We start from the raw sequence: 20,461 nt of genomic DNA, 5'->3' as shown, positions 1-20,461 counted from the left end.
AAATTCCTCTGGCTGTTTCTCAATCTCTTCTCTTTCAGAACAGCCTCCACATTCATTTCTTCATAAATACTTTTGGCTGTTGTCCAGTTATATACTGAGGGAGGCCTTTGCATTTGAGATTAAATTCACTGCAATATCCAACTGCATTGAGGTGGATTAGAGGAGCTTGTTCACCTTGTTTGTCATTGTCAGTATCACACCCCATACGACACAGAAAATCAAGTAGCGGTAGAACCCAACTTCCTCTGCAAGTGCTTGTGCCTCCACTTTGGCCACAGGATCGTTGACAGTCTGTCTGGCTTCCAGTAATGCCTCCCGAACTTCAGAAGCCTGATACCTGTTTGCATGAACACTTTGGAGCCTATTCTCCCATCTTGTGTCACTTCCATGACTTGTGTCACTCCACACATCTTTGTGTGCCAGCTGAGAAGGTGAAGAGCTTTTGCACATGCCCAAAAAACCCAACTGCATCTTTTGGAGATTTGGCAGCATCTGCAATGACAAGGTTTAGAGCATGTGCTCCACATGGGATGAACACGGTTCTGGGATTTCTTTTGAGCAGTCTGGATTGTACTCCTTGGTGCTTGCCCTTCATTTTGGGCCCCACTATCATAAGCTTGCCCTCTGCAATCTTCAAATGGAATATTCAACTCGTTCAGCTTATCTAAGATGACAGTGGACAGATTCAAGCCTGTTGTAACCGCAACATTCACAAAGCCGAGGAAGTGCTTCTTGATCTCTGGCTTTCCCTTTAAAGCCACAATTCTCAGAATAATGGACATTTGCTCCTGGTGACTGTGCTTCCAGAATCGTGTCACGCTCATACTGTGTGCGCTTCCCAAGGTAATGAGCATGTGTGTCTCCATCTTTAATTTTGTTGAGATGATTTTCCATAACTGGGTCTAATTTTGCCAGTAATTCAACCTCTTTTAGGAAGTCTCCATTATCTGGTTGGAAGAGCTTGTCTGATGAACCCCTGAATGCTAGGTTTCTTTCAGCCAGAGACTCGGTGATACTCATTAAACATGCATGGACATCCAGCCATTTCTTTTAGCCTCCAAATTTGTCATTTGTATCTGGTCAAGAGTCTGTCCCCGACTTAGGCGCAGATCAAGTTCTCTCCACTTAATCATATTATCTGTGTTCAGGACTACCCTCATGGTGTTTCAGAATGGCGTTGATATTTGACCAGTCATTCACGCCTTCCTTTATTATTTTGTAGGCTTTTGTAGAAAAGAGCATACAGCAAAAACAATACACAGCGTTGTTTTATATTGAGTGTGAAAGCCAGCTCCTGGTAATCTATTCCCCATTTGACAGCTGTCTCTGTAATAAGCCTGAATGGAAACCTTTTCTAGACTTGTCTGGACCTCTGCGCACTAACTTGGTCCTCAAAGTCTGTTAAGCAGCAACTGTTCTATTTATCTGAGTTGTTTGTATCTGATGGTGGCTGGATGTGGATCAACTGAGTCTGCTTGTACTGGCTGATGATCCAGCATCTCCTCTACTGACAATCTTAAGCATAGCACCTGTAAATTATAGCTGCATCAGGCACATTCAGTCTCGCCCCATGGATGACAGTGGACAGATTCAAGCCTGTTGTAACCGCAACATTCACAAAGCCGAGGAAGTGCTCCTTGATCTCTGGCTTTCCCTTTAAAGCCACGCTTCTCAGAATAATGGACATTTGCTCCTGGTGACTGTCAGGTGTACAGTCCAAGAGAGAAGTACATTGAGTCTCTTGAGTCACTATTGAGTCGCTGAAATGCAGTGCCTTAGCCCACTGTGCCACTGCTTTCCATCTTGCATTAGTCCAGAGTTGTAACTAAACCTTGATTGAGAGACTAGATAATCATTGCCTTGTTTTAAAATGATGTGCGCCTATGAGGAGTGCAATCACACCCATATATTGTCTGGACTGGTCCCCACAGAGGTTGCTGCTGGAAAGCGCAAATTCCATTTTGTGCACTCGCAGATGAACTCATGTTCACGCACGACACTTATCTTTTCCGAGCTGCAGTTTATAAACACCATTACCCGTTGGCGTTTATCAAAAGTAATAAATAGTTGTATTTCACTCTCACTTTTGTCAGGCACAAAGTCATAGAACACAGCCCTGGAAGTGGCTGGCAAGCAAGCAAGCGAGACACAGACAGACCAAGAGATGCACTGCCCAGCTAGGTTAGCAAGACAGACTGACTAGAAAGAGATGCACTGCAAGCTAGCACATCAACTTAACGTTACTGTTATTTGCTAACATCAAACTTGGAGAGGAGAGAACACAAGTTTACCTGATTGCTCTTCCCACAATTCACTGTGGTTTTCTCTTTTCGTGACCAGAAGGATAGTTCTGCCTCATCCTCTCATCGAAGTTGTAAACATTGACACGAAGGGGAGACGGGGCCCTTGCGTAATTTGCAGGGCCCTACACAACTTGCGTATAGGGCCGCCCGGCTCTGCCCAACAGACCGCTCCAGTCCTGACCACTCACCAATGTTCCCACACAGCAACCTCAGCCCAAGTAAAGTTGCTCAACCAGCACTTGAAACTGGAAACTTACCAGCTCCAGTGAACTCAAAGATTGCCATGAAAGCCTGCAGAGCGCAGGTACCCTGAAAGGATCCGTATGGTTCCTAAAAAACTTGACCTGTAAATAAACAGAAACAAAAGAGTGCTCAGTTAAGAGACTGAGTTCAAAGACTAGAAAATAAAAAACTAGACTAAAAAGGTCAAAGGAGACGTTCTTAGTTCAGTTGTTGAAGTTTATTGAAAAAAAATTATAAAGAAAATCAAAAGCAAAAAAAAATACAATTTTAAAACATTTAAACCCACCTCAAATTTGTATCTCAAACAGACCGTTGAGAAAATGATTGCTTTTCCCTCAGAGGATGGTGTCATGAACTGGCCAATCAGTGATCTACTGTCGTTGTAAGGACAGACGCTAGATTACGAGAAGCAAGTACAGGGAGTGAAGATTTAATGAAAAAACAGATCGGAAACAAACCACGGAGAGCGTCTGGACAAGAGAAATATAACGACATTAATGCTGACAGATATAGGAATAGGAATAGACAGATATAGAGGAGGCAATCAATAAAGTGATGGAGTCCAGGTGAGTCCAATGAAGCGCTGATGCATGTAACGATGGTGACAGGTGTGTGTATGGTAATGATGGACCGTCTAGCACCCTCGAGTGCCAGGGAGTGGGAGAAGGTATGACAGTTGTTGGGGTACGTCCACACCATTCCAACACACAAAAGCTGCTATTCAACATACCCAATAAAAAAAGTTGGAAGGAAAACTATTTCTCTTCAATTGTAATGAATTATTGGTCATATTTCATAGAAATCTGGAAGGACAGTTACTGTAGGGGAAAAAGTGTAATAGATTGGTCTTTAATACCACTATTAAAAATTCCACGAAAGGAAAAACCCACACTAACTGAAATATTCTTTACGTTTTAATGTACTGTGTATATATATATATTTTTTTGCAGGACAAATGCAAAACAAATGGACCTCGTTTCGGGGGCAGCCTTCAGCAGCATTCTCACATAGTAACTTCATTGGGAGGAAGGATGTTTGACGTGCTTTTCCTTTTTTTTTCATACCTTCATTTATTCAACATAAAGAATACTAATACAGTATTAATATCTCAAAAGCACCCCTTTAGACATATTGTTTGACAATATACTCTTCAAACATGTCAAATGTTCAGTGTGGGGACTCTGGTACTTTTAATGATATGACCCATTTTATACAGTGCCTTCAGAAAGTATTCAAACAAAAATATCTAATTCACATAACTATTTACACCCCTGAGTCAATACTTAGAAGCACCTTTCTATTACAACTGAGTCTTTTTGGGTAAGTCTTTATGAGCTTTGGACACCTGGATTGTACAATATTTGCCCTTTAAGAAAAATATATATTCTTCAAGCTCTATCACGTTGATTGTTGCTCATTGCTAGACAGCCATTCTCATGTCTTGCCATAGAGTTTCAAGCTGATTTAAGTTAAAACTAACTAAGCCACTCAGGAACATTCAATGTCATCTTGGTAAGCAAATCCAGTGTAGATTTGGTGTTGTGTTTTAGGTTTTTGTCCTTCTGAAAGCTGAATTAGTCTCCCAGTGTCTGTTGGAAAGCAGACTGAACTAGGTTTTCCTCTGAGCGTATAGCTTTATTCGGTTTATTTCCCCCCCCTAAAAAACTCACTAGTCCTTGCTGATGACAAGCATACCCATAACATGATGCAGCCACCACCATGCTTCAAATATGAAGAGTGTACTCAGTATTGTGTTGAATTTTCCCCAAACATAATGCTTTGTATTCAGGATAAAAGGCTCATTTATTTGCCACCTTTTTTGCAGTATTACTTAAGTGCCTTGTTGCAAATAGGATGCATGTTTTGGAATAGTTTTTATTCTGCATGCTTCCTTGTCACTTTCATTTAGGTTAATATTGTAGAGTAACTACAATGTTGTTGATCCATCCTCCATTTCTCATATCACAACCATTAAACTGTGTAACTGTTTAAAAATCCCCGTTGGCCTCATGGTGAAATGCCTGAGCAGTTTGCTTCCTATCCAGCAACTGAGTTAGGAAGGACACCTGTATCTTTGTAGTGACTGGGTGTATTGATACACCATCCAATAGCCTAATTAATAACTTCACCATGCTGAAAGGTGGTGTCTGCTTTTTATTTATGTAATTTTTTACACATTCCAAACGATGCCCTTCTTTGCAAGGTATTGAAACACCTCTGGCCTTTGTGGTTGAATCTGTGCTTGCAATTTCGAACTGTTACAGCAGTTGTTCTTCTAAACTGAACAAAAATATAAATGCAACATGTAAAGTGTTGGTCCCATGTTTCATGAGCTGAAATAAAATATATCCTAGAAATGTTCCATATGCACAAAGCTTATTTCTCTCAAATGTGTTTACTTCCCTGTTAGTGAGCATTTCTCATTTGCCGAGATAATCCATCCACCTAACAGGTGTGGCATATCAAGAAGCTGATTAAACTTGTTATGGCTGCAATCCCGTTAACGGGAGCGATATGTCAACAGCCAGTGAAAGTGCAGGGCGCCAATTTCAAAACATCAAAAATCAAACATGCATGTATCTCATACCATTTTTTAAAGCTAATCTCTTGTTAATCCCACCAGTGTCCGATTTCAAATATGCTTTACAGCAAAAGCACCACAAACGATTGTTAGGTCACCACATAGCCACAGAAAAACACAGCAATTTTTCCAGCAAAAAAATTTCCGGACAGTCACAAAAACCACAAATAGAGATAAAATGAATCACTAACCTTTGATCATCTTCATCAGATGACACTCATAGGACTTCATGTTACACAATACATGTATGTTTTGTTTGATAAAGTTAATATTGATCAAAATATGAGTACCTTCTTTTGTTAGCGGGTTTGGTATACATAGCCAAACGCTCATTCTGGTCAGCGTTACATCGGGCAAAAACTTTAAAAAGTTATATTACAGGTTGAAGAAACATTTCAAACAGAATCAATCATTAGGATGTTTTTAACATATAGCTTCAATAAAGTTCGAACTGGAGTATTCCTTCGTGTCTTCATGAGCAATGGAACGCAAGTGGGTTCCATGAGGAATAAGCGTGATCAGAAAATGGCTGACTGCCAGTCACCTGATAGATTCTGCTCTCATTCAGTCCCACAACAACGTAGAAGTCTCATTCAAATTTCTATTGATGGTTGACATCTAGTGGAACCCCTAGGCAGTGCAACATCATTAATATCTCAAGGGGATTTCATTTTGGACTCTGGTGAATACATACTAAGCTCAGATTTCTCACTTCTTGTTTTGATTTCTCCTTAGGATTTTGCCTGCTATATGAGTTCTGTTATACTCACAGACATCATTCAAACAGTTTTAGAAACGTTAGTGTTTCCTATTCAATACTAATAATAATATGCATATATTAGCAACTGAGACTGAGGAGCAGGCCATTTACTTTGGACAACTTATTCATCCAAGCTACTCAATACTGCCCCCCAGCCATAAGAAGTTAAACAGCATGATCATTACACAGGTGCACCTTGTGCTGGGGACAATAAAAGGCTTCTTTAAAATGTGCAGTTTTGTCACACAACACAATGCCACAGATGTCTCAAGTTGAGGGAGCGTGCAATTGGCATGCTGACTGCAGGAATGTCCAGCAGAGCTGTTGCCAGAGAATTTGATGTTAATTTCTCTATCATAAGCTGCTTCCAATGTCATTTTAGAGAATTTGGCAGTATGTCCAACCAGCCTCACAACCGCAGACCCACCTGTATGGTGTTGTGTCGGGGGAGCTGTTCGCTGATGTCCACGTTGTGAACAGAGTGCCCCATGTTTGGCGGTTGGATCATGGTACAGTATGGGCAGGCATAAGCTACACACAATGAACACAATTGCATTTTATCGATGGCAATTTGAATGCACAAAGATACCGTGACGAGAGGCCCATGTCATTGAGCATGTTTGGGATGATCTGCATCGACGTGTACGACAGCGTGTTCCAGTTCCCGCCATCATCCAGCAACTTTGCACAGCCATTGAAGAGGAGTGGGGCCACAATCAACAACCTGATCAACTTTATGCAAAGGAGATGTGTCGTGATGCAAATGGTGGTTTCACCAGATGCTGACTGGTTTTCTGATCCACGCCACCACTTTTTTTTGAAGGTACTATATCTGTGACCAACAGATGCATATGTGTATTCGGTAAAATCTTTGAAAATATTGTATGTTGCGTTTTATATTTTTGTTAAGTATATTTTCAAACCATAGCTCCAGGATTGATAATGTACCTGTTTTATATAAGCTCGCTTGCGCTAAGGTGAGAGGGGTGGCAATATCTGAGCTGTGTCCTTAAAACCGTGTGCCAAAGTTCCAATTTCAGTATTCATTGGTGGGGATATTTAAAAACCAACCTAAAGCTGGTTTTAGCAGTAACGTGGTTGATTTTGACAACGGAAGCGCAACCTTTCCAACCGTGACGCACAGTGCCCATATGCACATGGAACAAGAGAGAGAGATGTGCTTTTTTGTGCCTGTAAAAATAGAAAAAAAAAATGTTTTTTTTTCACCATTTTTTTTTATTCATTTCATTAAAAACCAAGCATAGCTTCCCCTCCTCCCAATGAAGGCAGTTTTTTTGGTCATGCCCAATCCATTTGCCAAGTAGTCAAAACTATAGACCATAAAGTGTTTAGCTCATGATACCGCTTTGAAGTAAATCTTAATTACCAAAGCTTTATTAAAAGTTCAAGTTCGGCAGCAGCCAAACATCCCCTTTTTATCCATGTAGGCTATTACGTTATTGTAGCCAGCTCCTGTTATTATTTTGGATGTGTGTAAAAAATTCCATGTAGGCCACACGTGTCAAACTCATTCCACCAAGGTGTGTGTCTGTGGGTTTTCGCTCCTCCCTTGTACTTGATTGATGAATTAAGGTCACTAATTATTAAGGAACTCCCCTCACCTCATTATCTGGGGCTTAATTGAATGGAAAAGCAAGAACCCGCAGACACTAGGCCCTCCATGGAATTAGTTTGACACTTCTGATGTAGACTATATGCCCATCATGGAACGAGATATGAGATAATCTGGTGACACTGGTATTTGGAAACATTGAAGTTATTTTCCTGTAACAATTGCTTGTTTTCCATTTAACTTGAAAAAAACTATTACAACACTGTTGTAACACTTCAAACATATTGAGCAAACACTGCATGTTTAGTTTTTTTTGCATTTCCTATCACTCTTTACTGTAGCCTATGCAATTTAATAGAGTGTAGTATCAATCCACAATGGACTAGGATGAGAATATTCTGTGCCCCCAGCCAAATTGGAGTTGATGACAATGCAAAGACCTACAGAACTTGAGACAAAAACATTATTATTAAGCCATGGAAAGCCTTGATTGGCCAGTGAGTGGCCAAGTCCTCCTCACACCTACAACTTGTTTATTCATCAAAACCCAGCACTTTTGCGCCACCGCCAGCTATTGCGCTCATAATAATGGATGTGAAATCAGCAAAAATATTTCTGACACACCTGGACCTATAGCGCTACCACCAGTGCTTAGATTTACCATTGCGTTAGGTTTGTTAAAATAGAGCCCTATAAGTCATTAACCAATCACAACCCTCCTTTAGGATTGCACATTCAGCCAATCACCAGCAGAAGGAGTTCCCTTTGAATCCATTTTCCTATTCACTGTGTTGGTGGTGCTCATAAAATGTATCCTACCTTCAAAATTAGCCTAGAGCCAACTCTGGACATTTGATGTACTTGTAGAGTATATTGTTCCAAACAATGTCTTGAAATTAACACAAAAAGTTGTACATTTTGAGATAGTCATATTTTGAATGTTGAATAAATGAATGTGAAAAACAAAATCTCAATCAAGACCTACTCCATATGTTAGAGCCCACTATAAGGAGTATAATGACACCAAGATGTTGTCTGTATCATGTACGGTTCACATCATCATAGGTTCTTACAGGAGACATGTATAGGTCTAAAAAGGGCCCAAAATGTCCACTTTCATCATGATTTCCTATAAAATGGTGACACAATATATATTTCTACCAGGGGAGAACTACTGACCCTGTCTTTGAAGTTACCGTTGTTGAGCAGTGCTGCACATATCTTTAGTGGAAAACAGGATCCCCATTATAGTGAATGGAAAAATTGCAATGTTCGTGTAAAAAAAAATATATATATATATATTATATATTCAAAGACAATCATGGTACCAATAGTTTCTTGTAATACACCGGATGTATGTTCTTGAACAGATTCTTTAAAAATTGCACACAGATGAAGTTATAAGGAAAATGTAGTTGCTAAGGGCAGCCTGTAGTACCTCAGTCGGCCTTCAACTTCAGTTATTCAATGAGAGGGTGCAGCACTGAACTAGTCTGCAACGTCACTTTCTGGTGTAGCTCAAACGAAGCATGTTATGTCTCCATGAGACGCAATCTTAACTGACGTTTTACATCGTCACATCCGAGTTTACTTCAAATGTCCCTTGCTCAAGCGAGGGAGAGTGATGATCGGAGAAGCAACCTAAAGCTATTAATGTACCTAGCAAGCTAACATAGCTAGCTATCACTACTGTCATCTAGGTAGCTACAGTTACCCATAGCTGGCTAGCTAGTTTTATAGTTTTGGTAATTTATTCCAATACATTTCAGAATTACACAAAATATGTTTATGAAGCTAGCTACGTTGTATAGGCTCCTTCCTATGAGACTAAGCCAATTTGAGTGTCATTCTCATTTGCCAACTCTAAAATCAATGTCATCTATATATTTCCTTTAGCAAGCTAGCCTCAAAATTATGTGTCATGCTGAAAATGCAGCCGTGTTGATTACATTTGACATTTCGTGGCCACCAGAGTTTGACACGACTACAGTTTGCATTAAAATGTGGGTCTTGTTATCAAACAAGTTATCAAGTTATCAAAGTTCTTCACTCTCTAACTCGAGGACCGAGGGGGCGATGTTTGTGAATTGGACCTCCACTTAATTAAGTTGGCAATCAAACTGCATCCAGTTTCGACGGGGATCTCCCCAAGGGAAAGTGGCTAGGGCGACAGCTGAGGGGGTAAAATGAACTTGTTTGGACTGCAGCCATTGGGTCTTTAAATAGGAATGAATGGTGTCACGTGATCGATGGCTTTGTCTATTCATATATAGAGTCATTGATTTCTACTCTTTCCCAGGAAAAAGGAGGAAAATTCAGTGGGATGTTCAAAAGATCCTCTAAACCAGCAGAACACTCAGTACCTGTGCAGGTGATAATGATGTCAATATATTAAACTATTGCAATGTATCTACAACTTGATTTGATGAAGTCTGACTGTATTGACTTAACATACATCCTATTGATAGGATAATTTGTCTGTAAACACCGAGCTCTCAGCCAGCAATGTCAGCCTCGACAACAACACTAAGGTATGTGTGAGGCTGGGGGAGACTTTCATCCCTGCTCATTGATCAATGGGCAAAATTATCAACTTACCTCCTACTTTTTTTTCAGGAAAAAGGAGGGATGTTCAAAGGAATTTTCAAGAAGTCTCCCAAGCCTTCCCAGGATGTAACACATGCTCAGGTGTGTGTGTCCATGTCTCAAGGCTTAAAAATCCTTCTTTAACCTGTCTCCTCCCCTTCAGCTACACTGATTTGAAGTGGATTTAACAAGTGACATCAATAAGGGATCATACTGTAGCTTTCACCTGGATTCACCTGGTCAGTCTGTGTCATGGAAAGAGAAGGTGTCCTTAATGTTTTGTATACTCAGTGTATATTATCTTAACTGATATGTTTCAGTAATTGGAGGATATTGTATGAAAAATGTTTTTATGCACAAGTATATGTATTTTTAGAACACATGTACTGTTTACTGTGTCTCAGGATCATTTGTCAACAGACAGTGAGCTTTCATCCAGGCGAGGCAGCGATGACAGTCTCATTGTTAACATCAACACTAAGGTTAGTCTTCAGTTAACAGATTCCTCATTTGACTATTTCCAATGGCATACAGTAGGATCACCACTGACCTGCCCTTATTTTACAGGAGAAGGGGGGAGTGTTCAGTGGAATGTTTAGAAAATCCCCCAAGCCCCTGGAGGCTAGGACACATTCTCAGGTGAGTGTGATGTCTCTTCAGAGGTATAGTTTACCTAACAGAAACAGTAAACAACCTTGTAACGGTATAGTAGTTTTTCACGTGGCAACATTGATAGTCACAGGTAAACCTAAAATGCATATTGTCATCTTTGTGTCTTTTAGGGTAATCTGGATGACCTATCTACTCACAGTGATCTCTCAGCCAGCACTGCCAGTCACTCGGAAAAGACCCCGAAGGCGAGTCTTACCCATAAACTTAGCATAGTCCTCATTTTACTTTTTATGATTTCTGCTTCACGTTGATTTATACTATTTACTTGTACCTGTACTAATTCTCTGTATAATTATTTGACTCAGTTAGTCCTACTATATGTAGGGTATCCACCCACTCTATCCAGAGTCGGTGAAAACGAGCTTTGATGAAATTTTACTTCCTTATGTTAGAAAATACATTTAACCAAGACAAATATGATGATTCATGTTCTGAATTGTTCATTTGGGGTCTTTCACTAACATTATATCAACAAATTCGGATTTCGTAATGTACTACATCAGATAATAAGCACAGAGCTCTGTTGACAGAGCGGTGCAGCTTTCTCGCAACAACTTTTGAGGATATTACATGTTGTGGGGGTTGTCTTCAAAAAAAAATTCAGCGGGTCACAAAAAGCTAAATTAGCTTGACACTAACTGAATTAAATGTAAAAGCATTTGAAAATAAAACGCTTGGGGTATGCTCAGTGCTCCGTTGACATTTCACTGAGATACACTTGTTTTTGTAAGAAGCTTTTCATATTAATTTAGCATTACTATGAAAAGCGTTTACTAAAATATGAAAATACCACATGTCATGTCCTAAAATTGATATCTCTATATTGTTTTATGCCTTGCGGATTCAAGAAGACAGATTACGAGTTTAACTGGAAAGTAATGTGATCTGATTATAATAAACCAGTGACTGTTCATCTGGGTAAGGGGGTGGCTCTAAGACCATCCTATCAGGGCTGTGTATGTAAATATCTTCAAATTTGTTTCCTGAATCCCACATGATCAAAACTGAGCATTTCTAGGGCCAAAGGAGGCTCAGGGAAATAAAATATTGCAAATATATTTTGGAATAATTTTCATAAAATAAACACATACGGGGATTTTATTAGACATACAAAGCATTCTGAAAGTATTCAGACCCCTTCAATTTTTCCACATTTTGTTTCATTACAGCCTTGATCAAATATTTTTTTCACTCATCAATCTACAGACAATACCCCATGATGATGAAGAAAAAACTGTTTTTTATCAATTTTATGAAAAATAATTTAACTGAACTATCACGTATTTCTGTTTATTTTTTTAAATAAATGTTACAAACATTTCTAAAAACCTGTTTTTGCTTTGTCGTTATGGGAAAAGGTGAAGGGGTCTAAACACTTTCTGAATACTTTTTATTTAAAAATAAAATGACCAACTTCTTTGGGGTTTTAACTTTAGCTGACATAAAGCTGTGAAATGTTCCTTATTTTTGACCTATTTTTTTCTGTCCTCCATTGAGTTAGTCACCCTAATTTTGGCCATCCTACAAGGGTAAAAACTCTAATAGCTTTTGAACGAATTATGATAACGACATGAGGTTTGCACCATTGGTTTTCTTAGAGGATTATCTACAAAATATACCGTTTTGATTGGACACCCTACTATATAAAAAGGACAACTAAACAATATTATCCAGTAGGCTTTAACTCCTCTAGATGCTTTTGATGTTGATGAGTGATGACATTTTATACTTTATTGCAGGATAAGGAAAGGGATGAAGACCTATCAGGCTCCAGGGAGAAACTCACCTTTTCTGACAAACACTTTGAAGCCAAGCAGGTGAGGATTTTGGTGGGGTTTATTTTTGTACTATTTTTGGTACTCTTTATACTTCAATTGGGAACTTCAGTTCTCAAAACGTACTTAGTATTTATTTTTCATATAACAACCTTAGTGTTCAGGTCAAGTCTAAGATACTTGTTCTCTCTCTGCGTGTGTCAGGGCGAACGTTCTACAAACAATGATCTCTCAGCCAGCAACGAAAGTTTATCAGAAAAAACCTGCCCACCAACCTACACCTACACCAGTCCTTACATACAAAAGTATGTGAACATCCCTTTTAAAATGGTCGATTCGACTATTTCAGCCACACGCGTTGCGTCTGGGTTTGGCGGATGCCAGGAGAACTCTACCTGACCGAATGCATAGTGCAACTGTAAAGTTTGGTGGATGAGGAATAATGGTCTGGGGCTGTTTTTCATTGTTCAGGCTAGGCACCTTAGTTCCACTGAAGGGAAATCTTAACGCTACAGAATACAATGACATTGTAGATGATTCTGTGCTTCCAACTTTGTGGCAACCGTTTGTGGAAGGCCCTTTCCTGTTTCAGCATGACAATGCCCCGTGCACAAAGCGAGGTACATACAGAAATGGTTGCCGACCGAGAGCCAGGCCTAATTGCCCAACATCAGTGCTTGACCTCACTAATGCTCTTGTGGCTGAATGGAAGAAAGTCCCCACACAGAAGTGTTGACGCTGTTATAGCAGCAAAGGGGGGACCAAATTCCATATTCATGGCCATGATTTTGGAATGACATGTTTGACAAGCAGGTGTCCACATACTTCTTGTCATGTCATGTAATGTACTTTTTAAAATAATTTATAAATACTATTGATTTATCTTATTTACTTAGAGACCCATGCAGATTTGCGGGAAGGATATACGTGTTTATATCAAATCAAATTGTATTAGTCACATGCTCCGAATATAACAGGTTACAGTGAAATGCTTACTTACGAGCCCTTAACCAACAATGCAGTTAAAAAAATACAGATAAGAATAAGAAATAAAAGTAGCAAGTAATTAAAGAGCAGCAGTATAATAACAATAGCGAGACTATATACAGGGGGATACCGGTACAGTCAATGTGCCGGTTAGTTGAGGTTATATGTACATGTAGGTAGAGTTATTAAAAGGACTATGCATAGATGATAACAACAGAGAGTAGCAGTGGTGTAAAAGAGGGGGAGAGGGGGGGCAATGCAAATAGTCTGGGTAGCCATTTGATTAGATGTTCAGGGGTCTTATGGCTTGGGGGTAGAAGCTATTTAGAAGTCTCTTGGACCTAGACTTGGCGCTCCGGTACCACTTGCCGTGCGGTAGCAGAGAGAACGGTCTAGGACTAGGGTGGCTGGAGTCTTTGACCATTTTTAGGGCCTTCCTCTGATACCACCTGTTATAGAGGTCCTGGAAGGCAGGAATCCTGGCCCCAGTGATGTACTGGGCCGTTCGCACTACCCTCTGTAGTGCCTTGCGGTCAGAGGCTGAGCAGTTGCCATACCAGGCAGTGATGCAACTAGTCAGCATTAGAGGCCAACCGATTCATCGGAATGACCGATTTTTGCCGATATTTTATATATTTTTACACCTTTATTTAATCTTTATTTAACTACGCAAGTTAGTTAAGAACAAATTCTTATTTTCAATGTCGGCCTAGGAACGGTGGGTTAACTGCCTCGTTCAAGGGCAGAACGACAGATTTTCACCTTGTCAGCTCGGGGGATCCAATCTGGCAACCTTACAGTTAACTAGTCCAACGCAATAACGACCTGCCTCTTGTTGCACTCCACAAGGAGACTGACTGCGTGTTACTCGAATGCAGTAAGCCAAGGTAAGTTGCTAGCTAGCATTAAACTTATCTTATAAAAAAACAATCAATCAATCATAATCACTAGGTAACTACACATGGTTGATATTACTAGATATTATTTAGCGTGTCATGCGTTGCATATAATCTGACTGAGCATACAAGTATCTGACTGAGCGGTGGTAGGCAGAAGCAGGCGCGTAAACATTCATTCAAACAGCAGTTTCGTGCATTTTGCCAGCAGCTCTTCATTGTGCGTCAAGCATTGCACTGTTTATGATTTCAAGCATATCGACTCCCGAGATTAGGCTGGTGTAACCGAAGTGAAATGGCTGGCTAGTTAGCTCGCGCTAATAGCGTTTCAAACGTCACTCGCTTGCTCTGAGCCTCTGAGTGGTTGTTTCCCTTGCTCTGCATGGGTAACGCTGCTTCGAGGGTGGCTGTTGTCGTTGTGTTGCTGGTTCGAGCCCAGGGAGGAGCAAGGAGAGGGACGGAAGCTATACTGTTACACTGGCAATACTAAAGTGCCTATAAGAACTTCCAATAGTCAACGGTTAATGAAATACAAATGGTATAGAGAGAAATAGTCCTATAATTCCTATAATAACTACAACCTAAAACTACTTACCTGGGAATATTGAACACTCATGTTAAAAGGAACCACCAGCTTTCATATGTTCTGAGCAAGGAACTTAAACGTTAGCTTTCTTACATGGCACATATTGCACTTTTACTTTCTTCTCCAACACTTTGTTTTTGCATTATTTAAACAATTGAACATGTTTCATTATTTATTTGAGGCTAAATTGATTTTCTTGATGTATTATATTAGTTTAAAATAAGTGTTCATTCAGTATTGTTGTAATTGTCATTATTACAAATAAAATAAAATAAAATAAAATAAATCGGACGATTTAATAGGTATCGGCTTTTTTGGTCCTCCAATAATCGGTATCGGAAAAATCATAATGGTCGACCTCTAGTCAGGATGCCCTCGATGGTGCAGCTATAGAACCTTTTGAGGATCTGAGAACCCATGCCAAATCTTTTCAGTCTCCTGAGGGGGAATAGGTTTTGTCATGCCCTCTTCACGACTGTCTTGGTGTGCTTGGACCATGTTAGTTTGTTGGTGATGTGGACACAGCTCTCAACCTGCTCCACTACAGCCCCGTCGATGAGAATGGGGGCGTGCTCTGTCCTCCTTTTCCTGTAATCTACAATAATCTCCTTTGTCTTGATCATGTTGAGGGAGAGGTTGTTGTCCTGGCACCACACGTCCAGGTCTCTGACCTCCTCCCTATATAGGCTGTTGCGTCGTTGTCGGTGATCTGGCCTACCACTGTTGCGTCATCGGCAAACTTAATGATGGTGTTGGAGTCGTGCCTGGGCATACAGTCATGAGTGACCAGGGAGTACAGGAGGGGACTGAGCATTCATCCCTGAGGGGCCCCTGTGTTGAGGATCAGCGTGGCGGATGTGTTGTTACCGACCCTTACCACCTGGGGGCGGTCTGTCAGGATGTCCAGGATCCAGTTGCAGAGGGAGGTGTTTAGTCCCCGGGTCCTTAGCTTATTGATGAGCTTTGAGGGCACTATGGTGTTGACCTCTGAGCTGTAGTCAATGAATAGCATTCTCACATAGGTGTTCCTTTTTTCCAGGTGGGAAAGGACAGCTGTGCTTCCATTTGTAGTCCGTAATGGTTTGCAAGCCCTGCCACATCTGACGAGCGTCGGAGCCGGTGTAGTACGATTCGATCTTTGCCTGTTTGATGGCTATTCAATCTTGTTTCGTTTTAGGGTGGCATAATGGGGAAGATGTTCAGGAATCCATTTAACTCCTCAACTCAGGTAATCCATTACTGTATAAAAACTACTAGATTGTATGACCAAGTAGGCTTTCATTCTTCTTTATGCTTCAAGTAATGGTATTTATGATGAGATTGATAACATTCCTTCAATCGCAGGATAAGGAGAAGACTGAAGACACATCAAGATCAAGGGACAAACTAATGTCATCTGATAAACATTCCAATGCCAAAGATGTAAGCATTTTAGTAGAATGTCTTTCAGTACTCTTCAATTCTACAATATGGTATCTCAATGCTGAATATATACTGTTGCTTACCTTTGATAGAGTATATTTTTAATATGGCAACATAAACATTCAAATAAAATAAAAAACTGAGTTTGTTACATAATTTATACGACACACACATTCCCAGCAGCCTTTGCTTCTCTCCAACTCACACAATGAAAAAACAGGACCAGAACAGTGAGTGACTGTGTGTGTCCTTGTCAGGTCAAAAGCAATCTTATCCAGAGAGATAGGAAGGAAGGAACTGAAATGCCAGCAGTTGCTCCTAGACCCACTGAAGAGGTAGGCAAACAGATCAAACTGCTCCTTATGTCTAATTTTATAACTTCTCTGCTAAGGTTGTCTGTCACTTCTCCTCAACAGGAGCTGAAGGGTACAGCCTTACATGACCGACTGAAGAAGAGAGAGATGGGCGACAATCAGGTACGGTTTACACCAGTCATGTTAATTTGTTGATGTATGTGTAATAACATCTGTATGTAGCGTACCCGTATCTCTGTAAATTAATGCACAGGTTAGTGACTATATTTGTCCTTCTTGCTAATTCAGGCTAACAGGAATATGATCCCGAGAGAGAGGACAGAGAAAACTGCTGAAACTCCAGAGGTTCCTCCCAGACCTACAGAAGAGGTAGGCTAGGAGAATTCTGACTGATCGCGATTGATATTCATATCTAAATGATCTGTATCTATCAGTTGTCCTGTGTAATGGTGACTCATAGACTGTGTTTAGACAGGCAGCCCAATTCGGATATTTTTTTCACTAATTGCCATTGGTCTTTTGACCATTCAGATCTGAAGTAGGTCTGATGTGAAAAGATCTGATGTGATTGGTCAAAAGTAGATCAGAATTGGGTTGCCTGTCTAAATGCAGCAGTACAGGAGGATTTTGTCTTCTGATTCCAGGAGATTAACATACCAGCCAGACTTGGTCAGCAAAAAAATCCAAAAGACAATCGGACACACACACACACACACACACACACACACACACACACACACACACCCTTGTGGGAACCTACAATTTATTTCCATTCAAAATCCTATTTTCCTTAACCCCTAAACCTAAACCTAACCTTAACCGCTAACCCTAACTCTGTGATGAGGCTGCCTTTCACTGGCCTCATCACCATTTTAAAATAGTGATGAAGTTTATATTATCTCAAATGCTTAAGTGTATACATGTGTGGTTTGGATAAAGTGCACTAAGTCCATTGCCATGCATACCGTAGTTATCCACCAGTTTAGGTGTGCCTCACCTTAATTGTTTTTTAATGAGTTGATTGCTCCAGTTGAGTGCTTAGTTCACCCATGCTTTCAGTCTCCCTGAATAGTAGTTTTAATCATATTCTATTTAATGTAGCTCTGTCTTTGAAACTAAAGTGTAGTTGACCAAATATGGTAATTTAAACTAATTAATGCAATTAACTTAAATTGTGTTTTCCGTAGTATTTCGCGGTCTAATTAACAAAGTAACTAATAATTAAACTAATTAAATGTACAGTACATTCGCATTGGTTAATCATTATGGGCATTTGTGCGAATGTGTAAATGCTGTCCTTTTCTTATCAACTTGGAGTGTAACACCATTTTACAATATGCTCCATAGCAGTTTGTTTGTTGCGTCCTGTGTGTACAGTCAGTTGAGTTTAGCTGTTCTGGTAGACTCTCTTTAGTCCCAGTAACGGGGAGAGTAAGGCTCTGTTTAGAGCTAGAAATGGGGTAAATCCCTAGTTATGCCGTTTAGCATTTAGGCCTCGGTTTTTGCTGCAGTAGGAACCCTATTGAGGGACTGAGCTTTAGACTCGCCATCATCTGTCATTTTTGTGAGTTTTCATAACCTGAATGTTGCTGCTATGGACAACTGTTTGTCAAGCCATGTTTCCTAAAATCCTACATCTGCAATAAATCAAGTGCTATTTTTCTACCACCATGGCTCCTCCTCATTCCCACCTATCACCTCCCTTGGCTACTCTGGGTCCACTATTCTACACTAACCCTCACCCTAATTGTAACCCTAAACCTAACCCCTAAGCCTAAAATAGACTTTATCCTTGTGGAAACCTGGGAAATGTCCCCACAAGGGAGAAACTCTTGTTTTACTATCTTTGGGGGAATTTCCGGTACCCACGAAGATAGTAATACAAGCCCACAAGTGAAGCACACACAGAGACTCACACACACACACTCTAAGAGAGTGTCATATTGTCTGTAATATGATTTTGCCTGACAATCTATCGGAATGACATTTGTTTGTTGGTTATTTCAGGACCAATCTGATGATCTTAAAGAGGGTGAATCTCTCCTCACTGGGGAAAAGGAGGAGGGAGAAGACAAGGACGGAGAGGTGGTGGTTAACCCTACGGATAGCACAGCTTCCACTAGACCAGTGTTCCTTACTGTGGCCATGCAATCTTGCAAATATCAGGGTTTCGCTTTAATTTAGTTTGTTATTATTCCATTACAAAATGCTGGTATTTTCCAGATTTTCTCACAATGTTTCACACTTCCCTTTACTTTCCCTTTGAATTCATGTATATTTTTTTATTCTATTGTTCTCAGGCCAAGATGAAAAAACCTAGGCGACACAATCCATTCATGCCACGCGGTGCAGGAGGCAAGGTAACATGTAAATGAGCTCCCATCATATTGTGTACACTACGTTTCACTTCCTCCAGGTGTTAACCATAGTTTGTGTCTGGGTTTAAAATATGTACAGTGCCTTCGGAAAGTATTCAAACCTCTTTACTTTTCTTTATGTTACAGCCTTATTCTAAAATGGATTAAATCATTTAATAAATCTTCAGCAATCTACACACAATACCACATAATGACAAAGTGAAAACAGGTTTTTAGAAATGTTTGCAAATGTATTAGAAATGAAAAACATATAAACCTTATTTATATAAGTATTCAGACCATTTCCTTTGAGACTTGAAATTGAGCTCAGGTGCATCCTGTTTACATTGATCATCCTTTAGATGTTTTTACAACTTGATTGGAGTCCACCTGTGGTAAATTATATTGATTGGACATGATTTGGAAAGAAACACACCTGTCTATATAAGGTCCCACAGGTAACAGTGCATGTCAGTGCAAAAACCAAGCCATGAGGTCGAAGGAATTGTCCGTAGAGCTGCGAGACAGGATTTTGTCGAGGCACAGATCTGGAGAAGGGTAGCAAAACATTTCTGCAGCATTGAATGTCCCCAAGAACACAGTGGCCTCCATCATTCTTAATTGGAAGAAGTTTGGAACCACCTAGACTCTTACTAGAGCTGGCAGCCTGGCCAAACTGAGCAATCGGGGGAGAAGGGCCTTGGTCAGGGAGGTGACCAAGAACCTGATGGTCACTCTGACAGAGCTCTAGAATTCCTCTGTAGAGATCAGAGAACCTTCCAGAAGGACAACCATCTCTGCAGCACTCTACAATTCAGGTATTTTATGGTAGAGTGGCCAGACGGAAGCCACTCCTTGGTAAAAGGCACATGACAGCCCGCTTGGAGCATACCAAAAGGCAACTAAAGACTCTCAGACCACGATAAACAAGATTCTCTGGTCTGATGAAACAAGATTGAACTTTTTGGCCTGAATGCCATGCGTCACATCTGGAGGAAACCTGGCAACATCCCTACAGGGAAGCATGGTGGTGGCAAAATCATGCTGTGGGGATGTTTTTCAGTGGCAGGGACTGGAAGACTAGTCCGTATCGAGGCAAAGATGAATGGGTTACAGACCCTAAACCCTAAGTACAGAGAAATCCTTGATAGAAACCTGCTCCAGAGCTCTCAGGACCTCAGACTGGGGCGAAGGTTCACCTTCCAACAGGACAATAACCTTAAGCACACAGCCAAGACAATGCAGGAGTGGCTTTGGGACAAGTCTCTGAATGTCCTTGATTGGCCCAGCCAGAGCCCGGACTTAAACCTGATCGAACATCGCTGGAGAGTCCTGAAAATAGCTGTGCACCATCCAACCTGACAGAGCTTGAGAGGATCTGCAGAGACAAATGGGAGAAACTCCCC

General features: G+C 40.5%; 1 protein-coding gene across 6 annotated transcripts in view; it reads left to right on the top strand.

Moving 5' to 3' along the window:
- The window catches only part of LOC109872222 (uncharacterized), a 39,508-nt gene that overhangs the window by 15,044 nt on the left and 4,003 nt on the right, over window positions 1-20,461 (top strand). For 3 of the 6 annotated variants that reach the window (XM_031807388.1, XM_031807387.1, XM_031807386.1), the window contains 15 exons: window positions 9,760-9,831; window positions 9,929-9,991; window positions 10,077-10,148; window positions 10,451-10,528; window positions 10,614-10,685; window positions 10,829-10,903; window positions 12,458-12,535; window positions 16,140-16,190; window positions 16,307-16,384; window positions 16,642-16,719; window positions 16,801-16,860; window positions 16,987-17,067; window positions 17,343-17,392; window positions 18,702-18,783; window positions 18,999-19,058. In XM_031807388.1, the coding sequence (XP_031663248.1) occupies window positions 9,784-9,831; window positions 9,929-9,991; window positions 10,077-10,148; window positions 10,451-10,528; window positions 10,614-10,685; window positions 10,829-10,903; window positions 12,458-12,535; window positions 16,140-16,190; window positions 16,307-16,384; window positions 16,642-16,719; window positions 16,801-16,860; window positions 16,987-17,067; window positions 17,343-17,392; window positions 18,702-18,783; window positions 18,999-19,058 (1,026 nt within the window). In that variant the 5' untranslated portion in view covers window positions 9,760-9,783. The remainder of the gene's footprint in view (window positions 1-9,759; window positions 9,832-9,928; window positions 9,992-10,076; window positions 10,149-10,450; window positions 10,529-10,613; window positions 10,686-10,828; window positions 10,904-12,457; window positions 12,536-16,139; window positions 16,191-16,306; window positions 16,385-16,641; window positions 16,720-16,800; window positions 16,861-16,986; window positions 17,068-17,342; window positions 17,393-18,701; window positions 18,784-18,998; window positions 19,059-20,461) is intronic. The other 3 variants (XM_020463384.2, XM_020463383.2, XM_020463382.2) reach the window with 1 other exon arrangement.

This window comes from Oncorhynchus kisutch, linkage group LG27 (assembly GCF_002021735.2).
Source record: "Oncorhynchus kisutch isolate 150728-3 linkage group LG27, Okis_V2, whole genome shotgun sequence".
In the NCBI taxonomy this organism is placed as follows: Eukaryota; Metazoa; Chordata; class Actinopteri; order Salmoniformes; family Salmonidae; genus Oncorhynchus; species Oncorhynchus kisutch.
Note: the sequence above shows the minus strand (reverse complement) of the source record. Positions and strands in the feature narration are given on the sequence as shown.